Here is a 24,736-nt window from a genome sequence, read left to right as displayed (position 1 = left end):
CCCCGGCCCCGGTGTAGTCCACCGTGTACTCGTTTGAGATATCTCGTATTATCAAGGTGAGCCGTGCGGCCGGGAACGGCCGAGTAAGAAGGGATTTAAAAAAAATTGAGTCGACGTCTTTTTTTATTATTATTATTTTTTTCACCTTTTCCTCTCTTGATGTCCTGGGTGGTTCCAGATGTGTATACGTATATTTTGTATACCCTGTGTCTCGAAAGAAACACCGAGCTCTCTCCTCCATACCATTATAGTCGCGGTAGAAGTACATTACATACACGTGCCGATAATTGCATATGTACATAACGTATTCACGTATGTAATACATCCTCGTGCGGTAAGTGTATATAATGTATAGAGACGCATCACGTGCTTATAGGAAACGGCGCGCTCGGTTTATAGGATGGTCGTGTGGGTCCGCGTAATTGCCGGTAGCCAGGCGCTGCGCTACCGACCGCTTCCGGTTCACGTATCCGCTCTTACGAACACCTATTTCTTCGAGGCGCGAACTGGTACCTATACCGCCTACACCGTGAGCACTTCTGGGTTTGCCTTCTGCGGGAAGAGGGAGAAATAGCGAAAAAGATGCTCGAACCGCAACACCTTTCTCGAGGAGCATGACTCGCACGCTTCGCTGAAAGCACATAAAACGAGGTTTTTGCACTCATGCGAGATTTTTGTATTTTTTTTTTTTTTTTCGGTTCGTTTGGTACTAAGTCTCCTGCTCAGAGGCACGGAGGATGGTTGGTGGGATTGACTTTGATATTTTTGGATTTTTGATGTGGCACAACTGTCGGAGCTCGTTATCAATGTGCTGACTGTAATCGCGTGCGATTGATCGATGTTACCGACTGATTTTTCTTCAGGGTCGATGCGCCAACTGAACGGCGAATTGCATTGATGGCAAATTGTGCTAAAAGCCTTTCGATTGTATAAGTGAATAGGACGGTGGACGTTACACATTAGAGATATGCGGAATGGATATGGACAGGGATCGGAATTGGCCGCGGAGCGTGGGTAATTAAAACGGTACTGGTCGACGTTCGAACGATTTTCAACTTTTCGATTAAAATCGATTGGACGTATGATATTCACAGATTTTATCGAAATACCTTTTTTTTATACGCTTATTTTTTCTCCCCTCTCTCGCGACTATTTTTTTTGTACCTCGGAAGCTCAAACTCGGATAGACCTCTGGCTTATATCTATACCCCACGAAGCAATGCATTAAATATGACCCACCCGGTAGAGCTGCATAATGCTTTATTCATACTGTATTAGTTGCGACTTGGTAATTCAATGAAAAAAAAAATACAATTTTACGGTAAAAAATCCTAACGAGCGGTTATCCGACCATTTACTTCAAAAGTGATTTTCAACCTTCGTCTTTTTCCTCCTTTCTGTATATATATGCGTTTATCCAATGTCAAAAGTAACGTAAACCCTACTCCCAACTTCCTTCAGTTATAACCGGTATACATATTTTTCTATAGAACTCATACAGAGCCGCTATACGCGGCAATGAAATTTACTCTGGCGCACGTAGGGGGACCCTCCGAGTCTCCCGAGCAAATCGATTCCTAACAGCCTGCCCCCTTCGTCGTAATTAATGCAACAAGTTGATACCGCCGACTTATCCGTAGGAGAAACCATCAGTCGCTTCAGTTTGAAATCTTACAAGTATTCGTGCGCTGTGTCTTTCGAGAATCGGATGAATACTCGCTAGTGATACTTGCCACTTGGAGCAATTTCTACAAAGCACCGTATACCCAGAACGAGGATGGGATACTCGGTCTCTCCTTGGTACATTGCTAGAGAAACTTGCAGTGGACCTAACTTGGTTTCATTATGCTTCGGCTTTTAAATCGTCAAGCTTCGGCGCCGTTCGGCTACCAATCTTCGGGAGTTGCACTACCATTACCTGAGTGAAGCCACAAGGTTCGTCGATATACGCACTCAGTGCACGTATGCTTGATGTATAGGGTGGTACACAGTGATTGTACGTTTTATCATAGTCCTAGACCAACCCTTGGCTCGTAGTTAGCTTGCGGACGGGGTCGATCGTTATCACGACCCTGCGAGTCAACCCTCTATTGGCAATGGTCTATCGACTAATTAGTCGAGGACATTTCGAGTTCGTGTTACACACGTGGCTCTAATTGAGAAACGAGAGCGTTCGCCCTGCTGCTGTATGTATACGCATTGGTACTATATATATATATTATAGTGCATTATGTATAGCACGTGATGGTATACGACTACTACGTGCTATAGTATCGTCCACGTGTTATCAAGGTGATTTGTCCTAGGTCGAAGAGTCTAGAGCCATTTCTCATTTTACAAAAACACATCAACATCCCGACGACGTCCGGTTGGTTTTTAGTGCCTTGAAAAGTAAAGGCTTACGATCTACCCTTGGCGTGCCATATATGTATATATAGGACGTGTAGCTAAGCAGGGATTTGGCAGGCTTCTGAGTCGGCGGTGCTATTGGGGTACCCTAATATATACAACCCTCAGCTACCCTACCTCGTCCCCTTTACCTTCTTCTTTCATTTGCCACTCCTGAATATCCAGGCCAATTCTTAAGAATCCTCCGCTAGGTATTAAATGCACCTAGTCTTCTCGTGCACGGGGGGTGCGGCCACTCACGACGTCAGACCTCCTCCGTGCCTATAGTCTTAACCCGCAAATGGAACTTTGGGAAAACTTTCTGGCACCGTCCGAGCGTCTTTTACCTCTTTTGCGCCTGTAACTGAAAAGCCCCGACTGGACTGATACCAGTAGACAGGATATGCCTCTGCGGCTTTTGGCCTTTGCAGCTGCGACCGAATCTTATTCTACGCTTTGCGATAACCCGACCTCATACCGTTGCACTACCCTTACCCGTAGTACTCGGAAGGCACCCAAGTTCTCGGCGAGGGTGGGTCTTCTTCGTGGAAGTGAAATCCAAGTCCTGGGATACTGTACGGGAAGTAACGGGAGAGACTTGCCATATAATTACCGTTAATTGAAATCTTAGTGGCGCCCGTCCAACCAATCCCAACGCTCTCACGTTATAAACGAGAGAAACAGCTTCCTCGGGACTGGATCACATATTTATTTGTACTTTACTCCAATTGCCGTGTATACTTACGCAGCGGGACACCCGTAACGATTGTGGTTAATATTGATGCGCAAAAAACACCGAAATCCTCCCGTCAACTTTCTGCAAGGAGAATCGACTGTTTCTGCGAACCGGCAGGCACCTACTCGCTACGCACGTTTCTCTCTGTTGGTACGTGAGACTGCGTGTATATCCCACAAGAGTGGGACCGGTCTCCCGTCTACCGGGTGTTCTCACTAGAAACGATCGTTTTACGAAATTCAGTACAATTTAGTGTACCAGTTTGAAATTTGAAATTAATATACGTCTGGCGGAGGGAACTGCGTTTCGGAAATTTTTTTTTGTTTTTCCTTATTACTACATATTTTGAAAATCTTTACGTCACGCGGGAGGTCCGTATGGATCCTGACCTTTCAGTCCGCCATGATCGAACTTATCAGTGGTACCAAACTCGTCTCGTTCCACTGTATGGAGTAGGTATAGGTATACCTACTCGATGTGCAATATTAAAAAGAGAGCCTCCAGGTATCGGCGTCCCAGTTTGAAGGCAGGATACGCGAGATCGGACACCTACCGGTCCGTCGGCGTCGGCGTCGCCAGTTGCTGCTGGACTTTCTATCGCCATTCGAGGCGAAAAGAGGAGGAAAAAGAAAACTTGGAACAATTTTCTCAGTGCCCGGACGCGGCAGCCTGGCTCTCCTTACTTCGCATCTATCCTATCTCGGTTGTCTGTTCCGTCGTTCCAACGTTCCGATCTTCTTGCCGGCTTCTACCGCGGGAACGACTTTAATTTCTGAGGATAGCATCCTTGGATATTGTTCAGAATTATTTTAGCCTCTCTTCAGCACTCGAGTTAGGCTCGCTGTTTGTGTAGGTTCCGTAGCATTTTTTTCTATGTCTTTCTCGTACGAGTGACCGTCTTCTTGCTGTCGTAATGCGTGACTTCCGATAGGTGGGTTTTAATGATAGGATCGATCCGATCCTGAGTGACTGACGTTCCTGACAGTTGAATTAGTGTACCCAGTGAGCGGTACGATACTGATTTCCTTTATTTCGTGTGTTGCTTGATCGGCGAAAGGATGTGACCGTGCGTGATAAGTTTCATTGACGTATGTGAAATTATCATTAGCGGGTCCTTATACGACTGTGGCATATAGATTAAGAGAATGTACAAATTGATAGATCTCTCTTTGATCGGTCTTTACTTTTTTTTTATTTTATTTTTTTCTTATATCATTTCTTTCTTGCTCTCGTCCTCGTGCGGTTTCACTGCTCTCGTCCGGTCGAAATGACGTCGTTTCCGCTTTTAGGACGAAACTCCCGCGAACCGATTAAAACTTTACTACCGAAGATTCGTCGCGTTTTTGTCCTCTGCCTCTTTAGTTGAATCCCAGAATTTGCCCGGCTACCAGAATTTCGGTCGTGAATTAATGCTTTAATGCTAAATATCGATAATCCCACGGATCTCCGAGAGCGAAATCCGAGTTTGCAAACTTTATTAAAATTCATGAATATTCTAGCCGTTCTTAAATATGTCTTTTTTTCATTTTCAGGTAAGGCTTCGTCAATGTTCAGTTATCAAAAATCTTTGTCATCAACATCTTTAAATATATTTTAAGGCTCATCAAAGGCGTCAATCACATTATATAGGGTGTCATATAATCGAAATACATGAAATATCTTCATGATTCTGAATCGCCCAAATAATAATCCGAAAGTCATAAAAAATTTGCCCTCGGTATATAATCTTTACAATTGTACAATTAATGCCAATATAAAAAAGGTATAGTTGACATAAAATAACTTAAATTAACATCGTCCAATCTGCATATTAAATAAAATTAGAAAAAAAAGTTGTTTTGCTTCTATATTTAATATTTCCATTCAACGTAATCAAGTATCGATAATATCAATCGGTATTCAACACCGAAGACGAAGGTCTAGGATCAATCTCTAATTGCCATAAAATCACTATACTTGTCATCCGATTAGACTATTTGTCGAGATTCGAGATACAAACTAATCTGAACAAAGTAAGCGATAATAAAGCGAACGCCTGGCATCGCTGTGAGACACAGGAGTATCGATAGCTTTTCATAAGAATCGCACTCCACGCTCGATAGGTGGATTTCGATAAGACCTTGATATCATAGAATCAGTTTAACGATTAATTCGTATCTCATTGATAGACGCTTCAGGATTCTAGGTACAGACAATTTTAATTGAAATCTACGCGCTGAATCCGTCGCGCTCGAGACACCCGTTATCATCCAATACTCTGCTGCCACAGAGGCCCGTATGTCAATAACCCGTAATTCACGGTGGCGCTCGTACAATTTCGGATCATTAATTGCTGATTACCAACGGCCCAACAGTATTTCGGCATTGAACGAGTCCCGATTAAAAACATATTAAAATCATTAAATTTCATCAAAGGAATCTCTCCTCTCTCTCTCTCTCTCTCTCTCTCTCTCTCTCTCTCTCTCTCTCTCTTTTCTCGAAAATCTCGACAAAAGGCTTTCGTGCAATTTCCCCATATAGGCTTCTTAGAGTACCTACACTGTGTACGTGGGCAGTCAGTGGGTGCAACAAAATGGCGGAGTGTCATCGTTTAGCGTTCGTGCCACGTTCTCCATGGCACATGTGGGCGACACGAATGGACTGGACACTCGATTCACGGCGAGGACACGTCATAACCTCAAAAATCTAAATCCTCATTGCACCAGTGTTATCTGGTACACCACGTGCATTCCTGGTATTACAGTCATACGTGCAAGTTCACGCGCGGTCCCTACGCGAATAAATGCGTGGGACGGTTCTCTTTGAACTTTACCGAATTTCATAGGCCTGCCTAGTATTTTCATACATGGGAGATCGATAGACAATGGTAGGAGGCCCCGAAGCCAAACTGCACACTCGTGTGCTATATCGCGTACGACGCGTATGAAACGCACACGCTCGTCCACACGGTGCATCTACAAAGAGTGCATTACACGTAGCACACGGGTACGCCCGGTTAACGTTATCGCCGTCACGAACACGCGGTTCTCTGGTGTTCCGCTGTCTGTGAAAAGGGGCGGCGGGACAGAGGTGGACAGAGAGTAACGGAGGCGAGCGAGCTAGTGCGAGAAAGAGACAGAGCGAGAGAGAGAGAGTCAGTGGTTAGGAGAGAGCGGAAGGGGACAAGGGTACACGTTGTTCCAAATGCGAATACACGTTCAGCCGACCCTCGCAACGGAGTCTGCACATTAGAGCTACACCCTATATACGATCCCACACACATTTTACCCTACGTGTATATCTATACCTGCATGTACACTAGCACTCAGTGTACAGAGGCGTATTATACACGGTGACCAAAATTGCAAAGTACCGTAGCGTCGCTTCCTGCGACGGTTACGCCCACTCCTCGAAGGATGCCAAGACTTCTGACAATGAGTCTCGACTCGGTAGGTTCTCAACCCACTGGTCGCGGCTCGTTATCACGGTAATATTCATTATTGTCATTTCGGATGAGTATCAATTATACAATGATTCGTTAGCCACGCGTAGATCGGTGATAAGGTTACGAGGAACGTGATACGAAGCACGTACGAGGAGGCTAGTGTGTTGCTTCCTTACACGCTGTGCTCAATTTTTCTTCCTGGTAGTACGGAGCTTTGGTCGTATACCAAAAATGGTGTTTGAGTATGGCGCGCCAAAAATACTTCAGGCTTCCCGCGGATGTCCAGGAGTTGGCCTTATGTGGAGATTACGTGTGAAAATTGCAAAGGCTGCCTCGGGCGAGGGGGAGGCGGCTGGGTGGGCTGGGTCGGGGGTAGTGCGGTTTAGTGCTCACGTGGAATTACGAGAAAGGACGAATGAAAAGGCTGCGCCGGGGGTTGAGAACCTGAATGCCAGAGAGTAATCCGTCGGCCATCCCCATGGGGGACGCGCTATTTTCAATTTTTCAATTTCGTACCTTCGCCTTGTTACACGCTCGGATTAGAGAGCATCCCGGGACATTTTGCAAAAACGAGAAAACGCTAAAAATAAATGTGCACTCAGGAGTTGCCCTGGTGCATCGTCAAGTTTCACTGTTTTAACGCGCTGTGTTTTCTATCCTTGTATTTTTCGGCCTGCCTCGTTGCACCGCAGGGGTTCGTCATCAAAATTCATTTGGGCGTTTGTGACAATGAAGTACGGTGATGCTTTTTTTTTTTAATTTCGTATTTACTACAAACTTTTACCTGTTGATGAACATGGAGAAGCATTGCAGCTGATCGATTATGGTAATTGGGTATATTCCAGCTTATGTATATTTCATTGCCTTGGATAATGCAAACGATATCGTTTCTAATTACGTTGGCCTCCTTTATATATATCTTCTTTGTATGTATATGTATGTTCATGCTGTTGCCACGGCTAATCGGTTCGACGGTTCGATGGTTTTCGAAGGTTACGAGGTATCGGTGACACGCGAGACACGAAAGGGGTTAACGTTAAATGGTTAACATTAAATGGAGAAAGTCATTTCCTTGGCTTTGATAACCATTTGTTTGCACCCCGAGCTGATCGCGTGATATAGAGTATAGGATCGTGTAAACGTTTAATTGCAATTGATTGGCCCTATTGATTCGACGAGGTCGATTTATGAAAATCAAGTTGTTAATGAAAATATGTAAAATTTTTTTAATTTCTTCGCTACTGCATATATTCATTGTTGCGCGCGATGCGGGTATTTGGAATTTTTGATGATTCAAGTGATTTAGAATTTCACGAAGTTTCACGTGTCGGTACATTCGCAAGTTCAATTGGTAGTCCGGTCGCACCTATACCAGTCTGGCATGGCTGTTTTCGCTGCTAATTATATCTTTACTTTGTTTGAGTACAACGCACCTTTCCACGCGCGCTTTGCCTCTGCTCCGCTCCCTAACCAACGAGTCTCTTCGGCCTCCGAGGCTCCGTTCGGTTTACATTGCTCCGTAGCTCGCGAGCATTGGAACCAGGCCAAATCGACCAATGGTCTGGTAAATTAAATCACAAATTAGTTGGATTTCCCACGGCGGTGTCTTTCCAATTTTTTTCTCTCGGCTAAGTGGGAGTCAGGATATTGGCAAATAATAAAGGTGTCTTTCTTTACCGTACACTGAATCACTATACACGTAGAATCACGTTCTCAATGAGGAAACGATAATACATTTTTACCAGCTACAGTACCGTACCATCCTTTCACAAATCATAGGCGTACCTGGGGTCCGCTAAGTGTACAGTGTATTTTAAGAAGAAAATTCCATACAGCATTCCGGCTCTTATTACGCCTGTCGGATAATCCTGTCTTATAAAATATCCCATATACCCGACCCGCTTTCTCTACTGTCATTGAAGCTCGGCTCGTCCTTTTCAAAAAGTCATGACTGACCCACTACCCTCGTGACTCGGTCCCCGACCAGTCCGAACCGTTCGAGCGGTCCCGAGGGCCGGTCGACAGGAAAAACGAAAAAGCAAGCATAAGTGAAATGTTCGAGGCATCGAACGAGAAGCCATTTAGTGAGTGAGTGGCGCGAGCCGTCGTCACGTGTCCCGCATGAGAACGAGTCGGAATAAAATGAGCAGCTAATCAATAGCAGTTCATTGAGTTTTGGCCTCTGCACGTACGGTAACCCTCCTACGAATTTATCACACTTCTCCCGCTCGTATTCCCTTTTTATACCAGTGTCCCCTCCGTCGATGCATCCCTCTCTCCCTGTTCCGCTACTCTCTCTCTCTCTCTCTCTCTCTCTCTCTCTCTCTCTCTCTCTGACACGTGTATGCTTTGGCCGCCAACACTATCCCCACTTCGCTTCTACGATTCCTATAACCCTTTTGCCCCCACTACCCCTCGGCGCCGCCACTGGCTTATTACATGGTGGGGGGGGGGAAGGTCACATGGGTTATCTTCCCGTTCCACGCCAGTGTGCGCATCTTACGTGCGCGTCAGTCGCTTCGCGACCGTCCAGTCGCGTTTAAATATAACATCAGGTACATACGCGATGCGTGAGAGACGCTCGTACTCACGCACGTAGGTGCGCCTCACGCATGATGCGTTACTACAGCCTGATACGGTGTGCGCTTATGACACACGAGAGAGTCTGGACACTTTGTTTACGGCTCCGCACTTAGCTATAGACACTCGCGAATCGTAAGATTTTTTTTCATTCCGACTTCAGTTTCGAAGGTATTCCATTTACTTGTTAAGAGAAATGTGATGGAGAGAACGTATTTTTGAGATCTTTCGATATGATGCCTTATTGTGGGGGGTATATGGCTTGGAAGATTAAATCTGTATTTCCTTTGTTTCTTTGGATCCTGCACGTAGAGTATGTCAGTTTTGGGGTGTATGTATCCTGTTGTGTAGGTTATTGGGATGGATCGGTGATCATGGCTGGAATTACGTTTAAGGGTGCGATTTTGTATACATGATCGAACGGAGTTACACCCTTGGGAATTTTTAGTGATTCTCTTATGGACGATTGTATGACGGATGACGCCCTTGCGGTTGCCGAGTCTTTTATTTGATGTTTTCTGTACGCGTTATATGGTGGGAGTCAGGAGGGTTGGGCGTGTGTTAGAATCAGCGATTGTCATTTTCGCGTATCTCTTGGATATTGGACTTGATTTCTTATATGAGATTCTTTTCTTGCAATGCACTCCGTCGTCGTTTATCTTATCCGAGGATGCACCGTGTGCCATTCATAAAATGCTCACAACTCGCTGAAACGCATAAAACTAAGATACGTATGGTTCTGCAATGTGGGGAAAAAAATTTCATCGAGTATTTTTTTTCTTCTTGATTTATTTTTTTACGCCTTACAACGATCGAATGTTACAGCATCGCTGCTTGCCAAGATACATTTTTTTTTGCTTTTGGTAAAAGTGACTTTTTTTTCTTTAAGCCGAACTTCAAGTGGTTCTTTAAGTACGTCCGCACAGTTCAATGTGTTTTAACAATGGACCATCTTATGTTATAATAGTACCACCACCCCTTAACAATGGCGGTATTGCTGTTGCTGGATTGAAGTTCGTGCTCCAAACTCTCGTCACTGGAATACAAGAATCTTTCCACATGAGATGCAAAGGGCGACCGTGTAAGGCCCTGCAGCCGGAAAAATAGACCACCATAAAATTCAACTGCCACTTCCACCCCGAGACATTGTTAGCCTTTTAACATCCCGCATTTAGGGTGCCAGTAGAATACCAAGACCCGCAGAACCAAACGTTGCCAGCACCGCAGCAGGAAGACGGCCGAGGGTGGCTGTTTGTTTTTTGTACACCGACTGTACCCTTAGTTTACAATACCCGCTGAACAGGGTTCTTTTAAGAACAGTGAGCATATCGTCTCTCGGAGGGGTATACGAAAAAAAAAAAAAAAAAAATTATAAGCGACATTCAACGACCATCCCTCCTGCCGGACAGACCTCCGGAACTCTATGGAACGGAAGAAATTCCGAAAAGAATCATCCGATCGGTTGGAGGTAAGGAGAGAACGCATCTTAACCCATCCATACAAAATACCCGGTAGCAATTTTGAAACGTTTCCATTTCCCATCCAGCATCCCCATCGCCGGAAGATAAACTCCTATAAAATCTCACTGCCGGTTTAAGAGACCCTTGCCATTCCGTTCCTTTCCGCCAGGATGCTGGCACTTCGTACCACCCATCTACCACCCCTCCTATCTGGCGTGCAACCCCTCGCGAGCTAGACACACGAGGGGGTTGTGGAGCCACGGCGGTACCATGCTCCCTCCGCACCCTACGACCCTAAAGCACTATCGCCTATCTCCTTGATATTGTGATGGTAAAGTCGGTCGAAAGACAGTGGGTAAAAGAGGAGACTCTCTCGAGCGGAGAGTTCTCGTTCTCTTGCGGCGAGAGAAAAGGACGATAGAATGCTGCAGGGGATCCTGCTAGTACCTACCGATGGACCGGTACAGAGGTATTGGAGCCTGGGGGGTATGGGATGACGCGTTATACCAAGCCAGTGGTTGAAATGGGATAGGATAGGACGGGCGGCTAGGGGACCGGATGGGATGGGCTCTGCGATGGGGTAAGGCAAGGTAAGGGTGGTGAGTAACCAAGGCAAAATCACCCCAGACGCTGACGCTCCTGAACCAGTAAAAGTTTAAGCCTCCGTCGTAACTCGCAACCCGTTATGCTTCCACGAGACTGATCATCCCTCGCAAACTGTCGGGGTTGCCGGCTTTATGCGATAGTTACTTTTCTCAGTCGAGAAAGGGTTGCTTCGAGTTGGCACTATGACGCAAGCGACACTGTAAGGGGGGAATGTTGGTAGTCGCTGCCGTTCTACACAATGTACACAGGGATACCCTCAGGACAGGGATGTCTTTACCAGGTTCTGGGCTATCCTTGATAGTTCGCCACTCTTTGGAATTGAACGCTGGGACCTGTGGACGGTGAGGCGAGTAACGTTTGTGCGTTGATTCCGTAGTTACCCACAACGCTGTTCCGTTTCCTTTTATCGTGGCTTCTTGAAAGGACGCCTTTCCTTGAGATTCGCTCTAAGGATTCTAGATGCTGGGGTTTACTTGAAACCCCCTGAAAAGGGGTATCACGTCAGAGCCTCGTGGAGTGAATGGCCTGTGTGCAGTGATAACGGGTATTGTTACTTCTAATTTGAGAGTAAGACGGCCGAGGCTCCGTTTTTCATGGAGGAATCTAATCGGTTAAAAAAATTCCCTAGGACCAATGGACATGGGGGAATATGTTTGAAAATTAATAACGTACTAATGCACTGGGGTTCGTGTACTCTGCAGTGTATTCTGCGTTTACAGTTAGTTACACAGAGCTTAATTTGCTCGTGACTGTTATAAGAGAAAGATGCCGTAGTCGTGAAAGAGATTTAACTCTAGGAAGTTTTGTCGTTTCTGTAGTGGTACTTGTCTGTGGGATTTTCGGGAGATACTGGCGTCTCGTCTTGCTTCTTTTTTTTTTTCATCCTTTTTACCGGCTAGGCGCACGATCGGAATTTCAAAGTCGGCCAAGTGGGGAAAGTACTTTCTTACTCCGTTTCTCCTGCCACCATTTCTCGAAACTCCCTAGACGGCTGGCGCTGCCACAGGATCTTCATCACGGTGCTTGTTACGAATAAGCTCTTAATTCCTTCCAGGACTCTTGACTTCCACTTCTGTCCATTCTGAATCTCCCTCGTTCTCTCTTTTATCGTCTCACTCGATTCACCTTCCTCCTCTCTTTTACACTCCTGACCATTCTGACCCTTCTTACTCTTCCTTGGACTGTCTCGTTCCTCTTCCCCCATCTCCCTTCTCCGTCACTCTTTCTTTCTTTACCTCGTCCGCCTACCGCCACTTTCTCAGCTTCTCTCACTCCTCGTACTCTATCGTATCTTGTTTTGCTCCCATATAAAAGCCGCCGTGGGCTGTATGCCTCCACAGATGTACCTAGCGATGGCTATGACTGTACTTATCCAACAAACAATAGTTACCTCAAAATTTTTTATCTCAATGCCCTTCGTACATATATTTTGATGGGCAAGTTGAAATTTTTAGTCAATAAATTTCTTATTTTTGGTCACTATACACATCTCACGTATCACGAATGCAGCGAAGTTAGGCTATGATCCATGATTCTAAACATTTGTTCTGATTCTAAGTTAAACCAAGAGTTAGTTCGTGTTCGTCACTAGCTCCATACCGTGTCCTCCCTTATAGAGCATAAGTAAAGCGAAGCGGAGGAGCGTGTATCGACCTCTGCCGTAGGTGTGGGTCGAGTAGACGGTCGGATGGCCGAGGGGTAGGGCCAGCACGGCCTGCTTGGTTGCTTGGCTGCTTGCTTGCTAGGCTGGCGACTCCGTGCCGCCTCTGTGCTCGGCGAGCCCTCGAAAAAATCCCCAATGCCAGGGGAAATGGGGGCAGGAGTGGTCTGCGAAAGGGGGAGAGAGACGGGAAGGAGGTACCCCCTCCCTCCCTCCCCCCTCGAGCAAAGCCTGGAAACACAACCACCATTCCGAGCTCCCTAGGCACCTTCAAGCTCTCCTCCATTACGACCACCGACACCCCTTTTCTCTCCTCGACCCCTCTGATAGAGCACAGTATTCCAGTTTGTAGGGGCGCCGTTGAAACTGGCGAACCGTCCTAGAATACCTCACGCGTCTGGCACCGTTCGTACCAGCGAGAATGTCTCTGCGAATCCGTAGGAACTTCCAAGACGAATAAAACTGAACCGGAGACCTTTAACGGCGGGCCCTTTCCAGCCTTCCTGTTCCTAGAATATGGCCTTTGCTATACCTTAGATCACTGGTTATTCATTGAACTTCGTACACGCTTCGATACTTGCTGTAGACGAATACGTCGATAAGGTAGTATTAGGCGCTGGTGATGCGAAGTTTGTTCAAGCAAGGTATATAGTCGCTGATCAGGAATGCTGGGAATGCATCGGGTACGCGACCTCCTAGCGACAGACACTACGTGGTAGATATTCATGGTTGCGAGGAAACTGGCGGTGGGACTGCCGATATCAGCTGATTGGCATGTGGCCAAGGACAGAATTCGGTTCGATTTTATCAAGCTCTTACGTTTATGGCTTAACGCCCTGTAAATGAGACTTTTCAGAAATATGATCTTCCATCAAAAGCTTTAAAAGTCCGTAAATTTATTTAAAAATAAAATTTTACATTTTTCGAAGATATTTCAGTATTCTATTTTCCTATGTAGAGTACTTTTATTTACTAGTTTCTTCTTCTTCGTCTATTCGTCTAAAAGACAGACTTTACTCGTACACACACAAGCTCCTCATTGGTTCGCACGTCAAGGCCGATCGAACTCGGCAACAGCCTCCTTCAGCGGTTACCATTCAACGGTAACAGTCGCCGGTCCACCGTGGTTCACGACGTTTACCGCAATCCATACAAAGGGGGAGATTGATGCAGATGGTCCCCTCTGATTAAACCTTCGGCGCCTGTGTCTCCTGCTTCCCTCTTAACTTCTTTCTCTCTCTCTCTCTCTCTCTCTCTCTCTCTCTCTCTCTCTCTCTACTCCTCGCTCTCTCCTTTCACGTACCAACGTTCCACGTTGTTCTCCTCCTCCGCGAGCCTCCTATCCTCTACCCTGACACCTCCCGACTCCTCATCTGCCCCTAGAGACTCTCAAGTCCCGACGAGGCGAGACAGCCTTCTCGCAGCATGTACGCGTCATCGCCAAGTATAATATTCCCTGGCAGTAGCCTAGCCTGGGATGCCCGGTTCTCATATGTGAGTTCAGCCCAAGACCTGAAGCCTCTGCAACGCGTCTTGGACCAGCGTCCCGATGTTCCATAGGAATTGGTTTCGCCGGTCGTCTCCGTTACCTTCACATACAGACGCACAGTACAGTCGTTAGTACATATTACGTAAGACTACGGTCTGCACGATATAGTCCGTTTGAGCATTTCGCGCGTGCAGATCATTTTCTTAATCATCCGGACGACGATCCGATCATCCACAGATATCGTTGGGACGGTGATCTTGTTTTTTTGATCTATAGAAAAAATATTTGTTCCTTGTCTCTTAGCTCGTTGGAACACACGGCGACTTCACTTAGACGCCACATGTGTCTACTCCTTCGCGTCCTACACCTCCTCGTCTCCTCTCACGCAAAGTAAGCCACAGTCGGTCTGACACAAGAACGAGCGCACACACAGCTCGCCAATAATGGATGCGTTACACGGCTGAGGATTCAGAGAAACACGAACGAAGGGGGCGACATACGAATCTAGGGACGATGTACGCGGACAGACGAATGGGAGACTGTTACACCCAATTGTCCCTCGTTGTGCAGGGGTCAAGTAAGGTAGCCAACCGGGCACGGCAGACACCGTCAGCCGCGCGGAACGAAACATCAGCAGGGCTGCCAAGCTACCGGTTGGGAAGAACGAAGAATCTCAGGGAGCACGGTCGAGAAATAGCATTACGGCGTGGCTACTATTCGAGGAGAATTGACGTGTGCTTTTTGTTGGTACAACTACATTTTGGCTTTACCGTCTGCTAACGAATTTTTCGAAGACTGTGTAAACCCTGACACTCGGTACCCGACGTGTCTTCTCTATTTCACGAAGTAACTGGGCGACGCCCTTGTTTTTTTTTTTTTTTTTCTTTTTTTTTGGGGCGCACACGTGTGAGGTTATCCCGGGTATCGTGACCCCATCAGCATCCCCTCCTTTACCCTACTACTGCCGCCTAATCCTCAATCTTCTTGGTCTCATGCTTCTTCTTCTCCTCCATCTCCTCCACCTCCTACACTTCCTTCTACATGCCACCAACTCATCGGTGCTCTAACCATCTTCTGGCTCTCCTGACGCAACCTGGCTACGTCGCTTTGAGGCCTCGACGCATTCGTACATGATGATGTCACGGGGCCCCTTTTTTCCTGCCCCATTTACACGCACGTCGTAAATGCCAAGCTCTTCATGGTAATACTAATCCTCGTATCACCGAGAAACTCCTTCGATACGCTTATCGGTAGATAAGATCAATCTGAATTATTTATCTATAGTTATCGTCGTAATAAATAACTGCAAGCATGAGCCAGGAAGTATTTCAAAGATACTATAGGAACGTTCCTTAAGTGGCCAACTTCAAGTAGTATCTGTACTCATTGTACGTGATGCTGATAAATCAGTCTGATTCATATGGATTCTCCAGGCATAGAAGGCCCCTACAGTCTAGTAATCTTTTTTTTACTCAGTGCGATCTTCTTCATCCTCTTGATCTTCTCTCAGTCCTCGACTACTTCAATCTCGACCCAGTGACGAAAGAGGATCTTATTAATAAGGTACCAGAAGAGAAGTTCACGAGTGACGCTTCGGTTCCGATAAACAGCACCACGGCTCGTGAGTCTCGGCCGAATGGAAGTCCGATTTATAAATGCCTCCATTTACACCTTCTGCGTTTGATCGGCGCGACCGGATGTGACGCAAGGGAAAGATTCAGGACGCAAGGCTCCGAGGATGTTTCTCGAATGCTAACGCGAGCCAAATAATATTCTAGTTTACCATTGAACGTCATTCACTTTTAGTTGATTTGCGCGTCAATCAGTCACACTGTCGATCGACATTATTGATCTCGCTCGACGCTCTCGATAACCGTGAACTCTGAAAAACTCGAGATCCCAGGGATCACTCTGCATTCATAACAGATACCGTGGCTATGTGTAAACTATACTGCTCTGTCTTCTGGTATCAGTAATACACGGACAGTGCAGCCTGATCAGATTAGATCCCAAGCGGCGTTACCAAAGGCTACGGAAGACCAATGTCCTTGAACGATGATTCCTGGAAGGAGCGAAGTGCCAAGCAAGTGGGTAGGTAGGCAGATCAAAAATTCCTCTTAGCAATCGAGTCGTGATTGAGCTTCGTATTTGGCTGAATTAACGGGAAAAGCGAACCAGTAGGTATTTCGTCTGGCGAAGTAGACGGAATCACCGGTAGCCCACAATCATTTGGCCATTACGCATCCGACCAAACCCGAAGCTAACCAAATAAACCACTCAGTCAGACGGAAGGTCGAGCAATCTTCATAACGGCTCCAATTCAGCCTCTCTTTCCCTACGCGGTTCGCAGCCCACGGCTGGGCACGACCTTCGTTCTCTTTCTATAACGTCCAGGATGGTTACCACGCTTGGGCACTATCCGCAAGGTACCTACTAGACGGCACACCGTTAGCGTCGAATAATCACATAGTCCCATCATAGTACCAAGGACCAGTCAGCATTGTGCTCCATGGTCCTTTCTATCCCCGAGAAACAAAAGACAATCGTCTCTACTCATCTCATCCAGTGGTGGCTCGTAGCCTCCTCAACGGTGATTGGCGGAGACCGTACCACCGGCTACTGGACCCGGTTGACCCCTAACCCCGGCAACTCGTTCGCCTTTATCGTCGGGATTGCTGTGTTGGTGGAGTCGGTATATAACGACTGCTGGTCCAAGCAGCTCGCTTGGGAGCGGAATTCTCTGCTGAGCGACAAACAATTGCCGCCAAGTGGCTTAATTGCTGCCAACTAAACAAATGTTCCACGTTTCTCCCTGGCCCGTTACCCCGATTCCTCCTCCTCCCCCCGCCCCTTCCTCACACGGTGCGAGCTTCGTGTCCGCCATTACTCCAGACAGGTCTGCGATACTCGTCATGGTTATCCTCGCTGTTACGTATCTCTATACTTCACTCTTTCGATAGACCTGGTTCCCACGTTGAGGATCATGCGTGGCACGCGTGGTGATCCAACGTCATTCACGTTCTTATGTACGTACTCTAACGTCGAGAATGAATGGATTGATAGTTTTAAAAAAAATGATTAACTATCCATGCGCTATTTACACGAGTGACCTCGGAGCCCATGCTGATTACGGCGACTGTTTGAAGCCTAAATTCTGAGGGGTCTCGTAATTGGCTCTTTTCTGATGAGAAAGTGAAGAGAGATAAGAGTAACACGGTGGCTGCGATGACTCGTAGGTGTGCGCAACGGAGCGACCGAGTGTACAGTGAGATTCTCATTTATCAGGGGACATCCGCCGGAAGTGGGGCGGCCCGTGCGTAGGTGAGAGAGCCAGTCACCATTCCGATGTGGTTTCCTTGTCACAGGAACCTGGCACCAGTTTTAACCCGGTAGCCCGTGCCGCGGATCGGCATGGCGTTCTATTGTATAATATTATTATATACTTATAGTACTGGGTTTATTAAAAATTTTTTATTTTTTTAAATATTTTCTGCAACGGTTTATGTCGAGGATTGGTGCGATGGTATATATGTAGCTACCCTTCTTAAATATACGCAAGTAAAACACACCGAGTAGACGGAACTATCCAGTCGATAAATTCCATAGGTTATTAGATCCTCAGCCAATTCCTGTACAAGAGATTCGAACGAATCTCGCGCCAAGTATAACGTGCTTATAATTTTCATGAAAATTAGCCATTTCCTGAACAACCTGTGTTTATAATAATGGCTTACGTTTCCATGAGAGAAGTTGACAAACTTTCTTAACACGTTAACGAATCCCGCCTTACGCAAGCGTTACAGGTATAGGCTCTTAGTGCGGATACATTTTGTCTCGCGCGAGATATATCGGGTGATCTTTTTTTATTCGCGGTACCTAGAAATTCTGCATTGCAATTATAGATGGCGCACCATGCTTTTTTCACTCGTTCGCGACACCGAACATTTTTCACCGTTTACGGAAAAACAGGCGCTAGATAAAGTTCACCAGTATCAATTGACCGTACTGGTAGATATAGGTACGCACTGGAATACCAGTCGACCTTCTGAAGTTGCAACACACGATCTGACACAGATAGAGAGGCTGCGCCCATACAACCACAGAGTCGCTTCTTGCGAAATAGCGACCCGTTCTTTTCAACGAGTAAAATCCATTAATTTCATACAGAAACGATACGTTCCTTCATATAGGTTAAAACATCAGGGCATTCATATGATCCACTAGTCGGTCAGATTCCCATAGGGATTGTTCGCCATAACGTCAATAAACTTGTATGACCAACAGCAGACGTACCGAGTGTACATGGAAAAAATGCAATATAACGTTTAACGCCACATTTTGGTATATCTGTTTCAGGAGAATATTTCTACACCGGAACCAGCCGATATATCAGAAGACGACCACTACTCAAGTGAGCACATTTATAGATACTAAAAACCTCATGCGCAAATCGTTACCTAGATAAGATAAGATAACGCACATGTCAGCCCATAATTTCGAAGCGATCAAATTTTCCCAACAAGGCCGTCGTTCGGTATATATTTTTTTTTTTTCAAAAAAATTTATTTTCTCAACACGCTGCTCATCTCGATATCACAGCATCTATCTTACCGACCGTGCTGCGAATTTTACCGACCGCAGATTCAAGGCTGCCATTACCGCGAATCGTTTCGTGTGCGATTTATGTGTTGTTTCCTCATTTTTCCCTTTTATTTATAAATCGACCCGTCAGTCAGGGCCAATCTAATGCGCATTCCATATTCATGGTATTAGGCATTCGCTTGTGGTAAAATCAAGCGACGTTTTATACAGCCGAATATACACGTAACGTGAAGCATACTTTGTGATGTGTATATATGTATATTTGCAGATATTGGAACGTACTTGTGCATTTCAAAGAGAATCACCAAACAACAACTTGTCCGGTACACGTACTACACGCATTAACGATACGTGCGTGGTCGTGGTGCGGTATACAGAAATCCATACGCACATCGTACGGGAAGCCATTTTCATTCGCAAATCGCGCTCCTACCGGTTTTCAGGCGAATCAAATGCCAATGGGCGACCTGCGGGGCTTGACCTATGAGCAGTGACGTAAGCCCGTCCGGTAGCAATGATTTAATAATTAATTAATCGTTATTATGCCGCGGTACGGACATGCCTCGCCACCAGGGCTTACGCGCGTATGCCCGTCACACTAATTTCACTAATTTGGTTTTGATCCGTTCGCATTTATGATCGGGGCAAACCGCGGACCCCGCTAATTGGCATAATTTAATGATTTGGATATATTGAATGCGCTTATTTCTGTAGGAGCGGACTGATCTGTGCGACAATCAGATGTTACACGGTGAAGCCCGAGGTCTATTGTGGAGACCACGAGAATTTGGGGTTGCAATGGTTAATAGTTTTTGAAAATCGCGTAAAGTCGAGATTGCCAGTAAAAAATTTGCTTTGATCTTGAATAAAAAAAAAAAATAAAAATTGTATATGTATCCGTATAGATTTTTTTTTTATATTACAAACCAGTAATGTGTACAATGCGGTGATTCAATTATTACGAGATGTTGTCGAGTCACGAAATTCGTCGCGTCTCTTTGATTTTTCGACTGTTTCTGGACCGCGTGGGCCGAGGACGTCGTTGCCTTCTTTTCTCTTTTCATAATGAAATGACGCACAGTTTGCAAGTAATTTATGAAAAATAATCGGCGGGACTCTTTGAAGAATAATCGCGAGCGTGGCTGTCCTCTATTATCGTGACGTTCACGAGGCGCACGAGACTCTCGCGAGAGATTTACGAGTCGGGTATAAGTTTAATCGTTCGCGGCAATCTCTTGCGTACGGGACTTGAATCTTATGCGCATGCGCGATTTTCGCTCCTCCCCTCCTTTTCACCCCTTATTCCTCTCCTAAATGCTCTCCCACTCTCCTCCCTTAGTCCTGTAATTACCTATCTCAATTGATTGCCAAAGTATCCTCCTTGCAAATTGCCACAATGAATAGAGACTTCAAGAAAGTTACTATGATTCTGGCGTATAGACGAAAATTTATGCGAAATCGATTATATAAATAGTAAGGTTGAAAAAATTCGAATTTTCGAAAATAATTTTTTTTGCGAACTGCGATCGTATCGGCGAAAGACTTTTTTTTTTATAAGATAAGCGATACCGCAGGATCCCCATTTTCTCGATAACGATAAGTAAGCGCACGAAGAGATATCGATTCTCGAAAAGTAGGCGAGTCTCCAAAACCAACGACAGTTGTCATCCTGAAAACCAATTGGCTCTTTTAATTTCGGCAGGCGCGCTCATGAAAGACGCGGATAAGCTGAAGCTGATGCTGCTCGCGTGGAATTATAACCTTCAACAGCAGGCTCAGGCTCAGGCACAGGCGCAGGCTGCCACGGCCGCCCTCTCGCCAAATAACTCCTCGACAACCACAGCCACCACCATTGGCACACCTGTCACCAGCCAATCGGCCATTTCCACGGCAAACAACACCATTAACAACTCCACACTTACAGGTAACACCTTATTTCTCGGGTCAGTTATAAAACAGGGATCTTCGTTATTATATCGGTTTTACCCTATACGCACGTAATACGGGAACCGCTGAGCATTCCATTTATCAAGATTTCTTTTTCTCTCATGTTCGTTCCCGCCTGTGTTCTCGCGTTATACTCTCTCACCTTTATCATGCTATGTTCGACAGTTACCATTTTTGTCCCCTTAAGACGATTCTTCAACGATACGGTAACGTCGTAGTTTTTGGGCTTGTTTGGGGTTGACGCAGGTTGCTCAGCGATACCGTTGTCGCCTGCAAGAAGATGCAGTCGTTTTCAGGTCGTAAAGTCTATCGTCAACGGAAGGGTGACTAATGGGTCTCAACGCGTCGGATACTTATGGGGTTGAAAGGGAGATTCGGAATATATCTTTTGGTGAGTGATGACAGGGTGGGAGTAGATACCCGGGCTAGGGTAGAAGCGTGCTAAATCCATCTCGACCTCTATATATGTATATACATCGCATAGACCCAGTGAGTCAAGTAAGGGGAGGAGGGAGCGTTGGGGATTGAATGACGCGTTAGGGGATGAAAGAATACCTCAATCAGTACAGTTGGATGAGAGGATAGGGTAGGATACTGTAAGGAAATAAGGGTTGGTGCACATTTGCAGCCCGTATATTTGACTACCCACTGTGATCACTCTGAATCACTATTTGAATTGTTTGCAAGGCGTCCCAATGATCTTATAATGTAATTGATCCTATTATTGCGTATTATCGATTGGAACAAATTTTCACACTGTAAATAGATTCTCGAGTATCTTTTTTTTTCATTGCTGTGAATAGGTGCAGCAATGGGAACACTAGCGAATGACTCTTCGAGTGACCTTGATCAAGATCCCACGGGAGTAGCGTGACGTCATTAGAAAAAGAAGTGACAAGTCTTTAGCCTTTCTTGCTTCTCAGTTGAATCGTCAGACGAGCCCCTTAACTTCATCTCGACTGGTTCGGCAAATGGGCCGTAACTCTCGTAGCCTCACGTCCTGCCAGGAGACACCATAAAGTCGACGGATAATATTTCCCATAATTCAATTTCACGGTTGGGCGTCACTCTAGCGATTCGTCTTCTTTGGGAGTTTTATCAATGGATATGCCACGTGAATTATTGTCAGAGCAATTCGATCGGACGAATTGCTCCTTTGTATAAACTGTCCGAAAAGGATTCGGTAATTACGAACGCGATCTTTATATCTCTATGCTATGTCAATTCCGAGGGGGACGCCGAGCTACTTCGATTAGGTAACCGTAAGAAAGATAATGATTTCGCTTCGTGTCGTTACACGCAATTTATTCCTATACCATCATCTTGGTATCTTTGTATATACGCAGAGCTCCGGCGATATTGATAGCATTCGAAACTGGTTTTGCTGTCCACTGGAACCCCTGTCATTGCGTAATCAAGCATCTTCTCCGAGAAATACCACACATGACGCCTTTCTAAGCTCCTCGCGATCCGGACTCCTTGATCCAATATACTAGATCTTACAACAGATCAATTTATCTTCAGGCGGTATACGCACTATCATTCAGTACTCTGTGCAGGTTGATCCAAGATATCAGGTATGTCCTCAGACTGGATCGTAATAGTACTGTATAGTTCAATGAGAAAATTCAATAGTACGGTCTCAATGACTTTTTTTTTGTTATTCGCATGTAAATTCAGTGCTTCGATAAGAGGAACAGACGAAGTAAAAAAAATATATATATATACATAAAGGAAGAATTTCCTTGTTTGCGGTGAGGTTGGCTGCGGCCGGAGAACAGTTTCCTTTGCGGGAAGAGTCTGAAAGAACGGAGAGGATGAAGTAGCACTGGGTGGGGCATGCTGGTAGCTGATTTCAGGTTCAACTCGACCAGCCACGGGATTGGGATTGGTAACCGGCTTTCTAGCCGGATAGCTTGTACACGTTATATCCTACCTCCTTTATTCCTTTGCTCCTTTCCTCGTTTAGCGATACACCTCCATTCGCTTGCCGGAGGCCAGGTACCCTAGATGCGAGGTATCGTACCTACCTACCTTCACGTATGTAGGTAGGTGTGCACTGGGAGAAGGTGCAGCCAGTTTCAGGGCCGCTGGTTCTTAGGTAGGTAGACAGGTAGAGGTAGGTACCCGACACCTTGGTAAAAGCTGTGGATTCTGTTTTTATTTCCCCCCACCCTTTTTTTTAATAGGCGAACTGTCAAAGCCTTCATTTCAAAAGGTGATGGGTTATCTTTCTTCCTTCCTCTTTTTTGTCTTGTCGATAGAAATATTTTTCTATGCAGGTTAGGTGACGATGATGTCCACGAGAACGACCACCAGTCACGATTTCAAGCTTCATCGCCGAACTCAAGGGGTTCCAATTAAATTCTGTATGCCGTGACGGAGCGTGCTTCGTCACGTAACGGTCACGTAACGTCACCAGGAGTGACGGCGAGTACTCTTGGTCCTGACCCCTTCGGCTTCTCTCTCAGGAATGGGAGAGAGATTGATACAGACAGAGAGATAGAGGGAGATAGAGAGACAGAGAACTCAGCTATGAAGTACTGTATAGCTGCTTTCTCAGATAGTTGTTATAGCTGTCAGGTAGAATAGTTGGTAACTTTAATCTGTGCCCCGACACTCTGTGTAGTTAGGGTCTATGGTTCTGAGGAATTCCAAAATCCATTTCTGAAGACACTTTTTAAGGGGGAATATGATTTTTTTTTTCTTGCATCCTATTACAACTAGGAAGTTCATTGGATCGTTTAAAGCAATGAACAGTATCGCTATTCAAACCTCCGGCTTCAATTGGTATGGTATTGTATACGAAATAATACCTTAGGATCTCTCGACTACCCCTAATCAGTTGCGTCACGCGAACCCGAACGTGCACCATGTTTATCATTATTATGTATAGCATAAATACCACCCACGTGTCTCGCCGCGAAGGTTATTGATTTCGGAAAGACGTTCACGGCGTAGCAAGGAAAAGTGTCCTCTTTCCATGATGTTGTGGTATACATTGATTACGTGCAAACGTAGTCTGAGTACCGGCGTCTAAAAAAAAAAGTAAAAAAAAAATAAATCCTAAAAAGTATCCCCTCGTTGATTACAGCACAGGACAGGTATTATTATAGATTGAAAAAAAAATGTTTACAACATTCGTAAAACCAAATAGAGCCTCCCAACGTCCTCTGGCTAATGGCAAAATCTTTGGTCGTTCTGTTTCCAGACTCGCGAAACGGCACGTCGGAATTGGGCGATCTGGCGTCGGGAACGGTTCCAAGTCTGGGAAGCGTCGCTGGCGTCGGAAGCGAAGACATGGCCTCCTTGTGGGCGTCTTACGCTATGGGTCTGAAAAAAACACCACCCCCAGCACCCTCGGGTACGCCGTCTCGTTCCGATCGGGATCGAGAGTCCAGCCCTGCTGGTGGTGAAGGTACAGGAAGTGCTCACGACGAGACGAGTAGCAGTGGAAATAAAGAGGACGAGGATGACGATGACGAGGATGCGGACGAGAGGCTCGACCCCAGACATCACGATCCTGAGCGTCTAAAAGCATTCAATGTGAGTATCCTAATAGAAAAAAAAAAGCAAAAATTGAATAAATAACGTCTCCATAAATCCATCGTGTGATAATTCATTCGATCACGATATCCGGTATAGTCATTGAGTCCTGATCATACGTAACGGATCGCATTCCCGTATTAAGTGGGAGGAAGAAAGAAAATAAGAAAAAGGGCTAGAGAAAACCTGGCTACCTTCTCACGTAACAAAGGACCAATTACGTTGGAGTAGCGTAAAACAGTAAAGCGGCAAGAAGCGCCGGTCCCTCTTATCCACCCCCCCACCCCCCACCCTCCCT

General features: G+C 45.8%; 1 protein-coding gene across 6 annotated transcripts in view; it reads left to right on the top strand.

Annotated features, from left to right (window-relative positions):
- LOC107263792 (nucleolar protein 4-like) overlaps positions 1–24,736 on the top strand; it is a 42,440-nt gene that overhangs the window by 8,129 nt on the left and 9,575 nt on the right. The window contains exons 2-5 of one of the 6 annotated variants that reach the window (XM_025081154.1): positions 14,647–14,733; positions 18,700–18,754; positions 20,648–20,869; positions 24,104–24,438. In XM_025081154.1, coding sequence (XP_024936922.1) covers positions 20,656–20,869; positions 24,104–24,438 — 549 coding nt within the window. In that variant the 5' untranslated portion in view covers positions 14,647–14,733; positions 18,700–18,754; positions 20,648–20,655. Of the gene's footprint in view, positions 1–14,646; positions 14,734–14,809; positions 15,091–18,699; positions 18,755–20,647; positions 20,870–24,103; positions 24,439–24,736 lie in introns of those variants that run through there. The other 5 variants (XM_025081152.1, XM_025081151.1, XM_015731366.2 and 2 more) reach the window with 5 other exon arrangements.

This window comes from Cephus cinctus, unplaced genomic scaffold, assembly GCF_000341935.2.
Source record: "Cephus cinctus unplaced genomic scaffold, Ccin1 Ccin1_scaffold0160, whole genome shotgun sequence".
Taxonomy (NCBI): domain Eukaryota; kingdom Metazoa; phylum Arthropoda; class Insecta; order Hymenoptera; family Cephidae; genus Cephus; species Cephus cinctus.
Note: the sequence above shows the minus strand (reverse complement) of the source record. Positions and strands in the feature narration are given on the sequence as shown.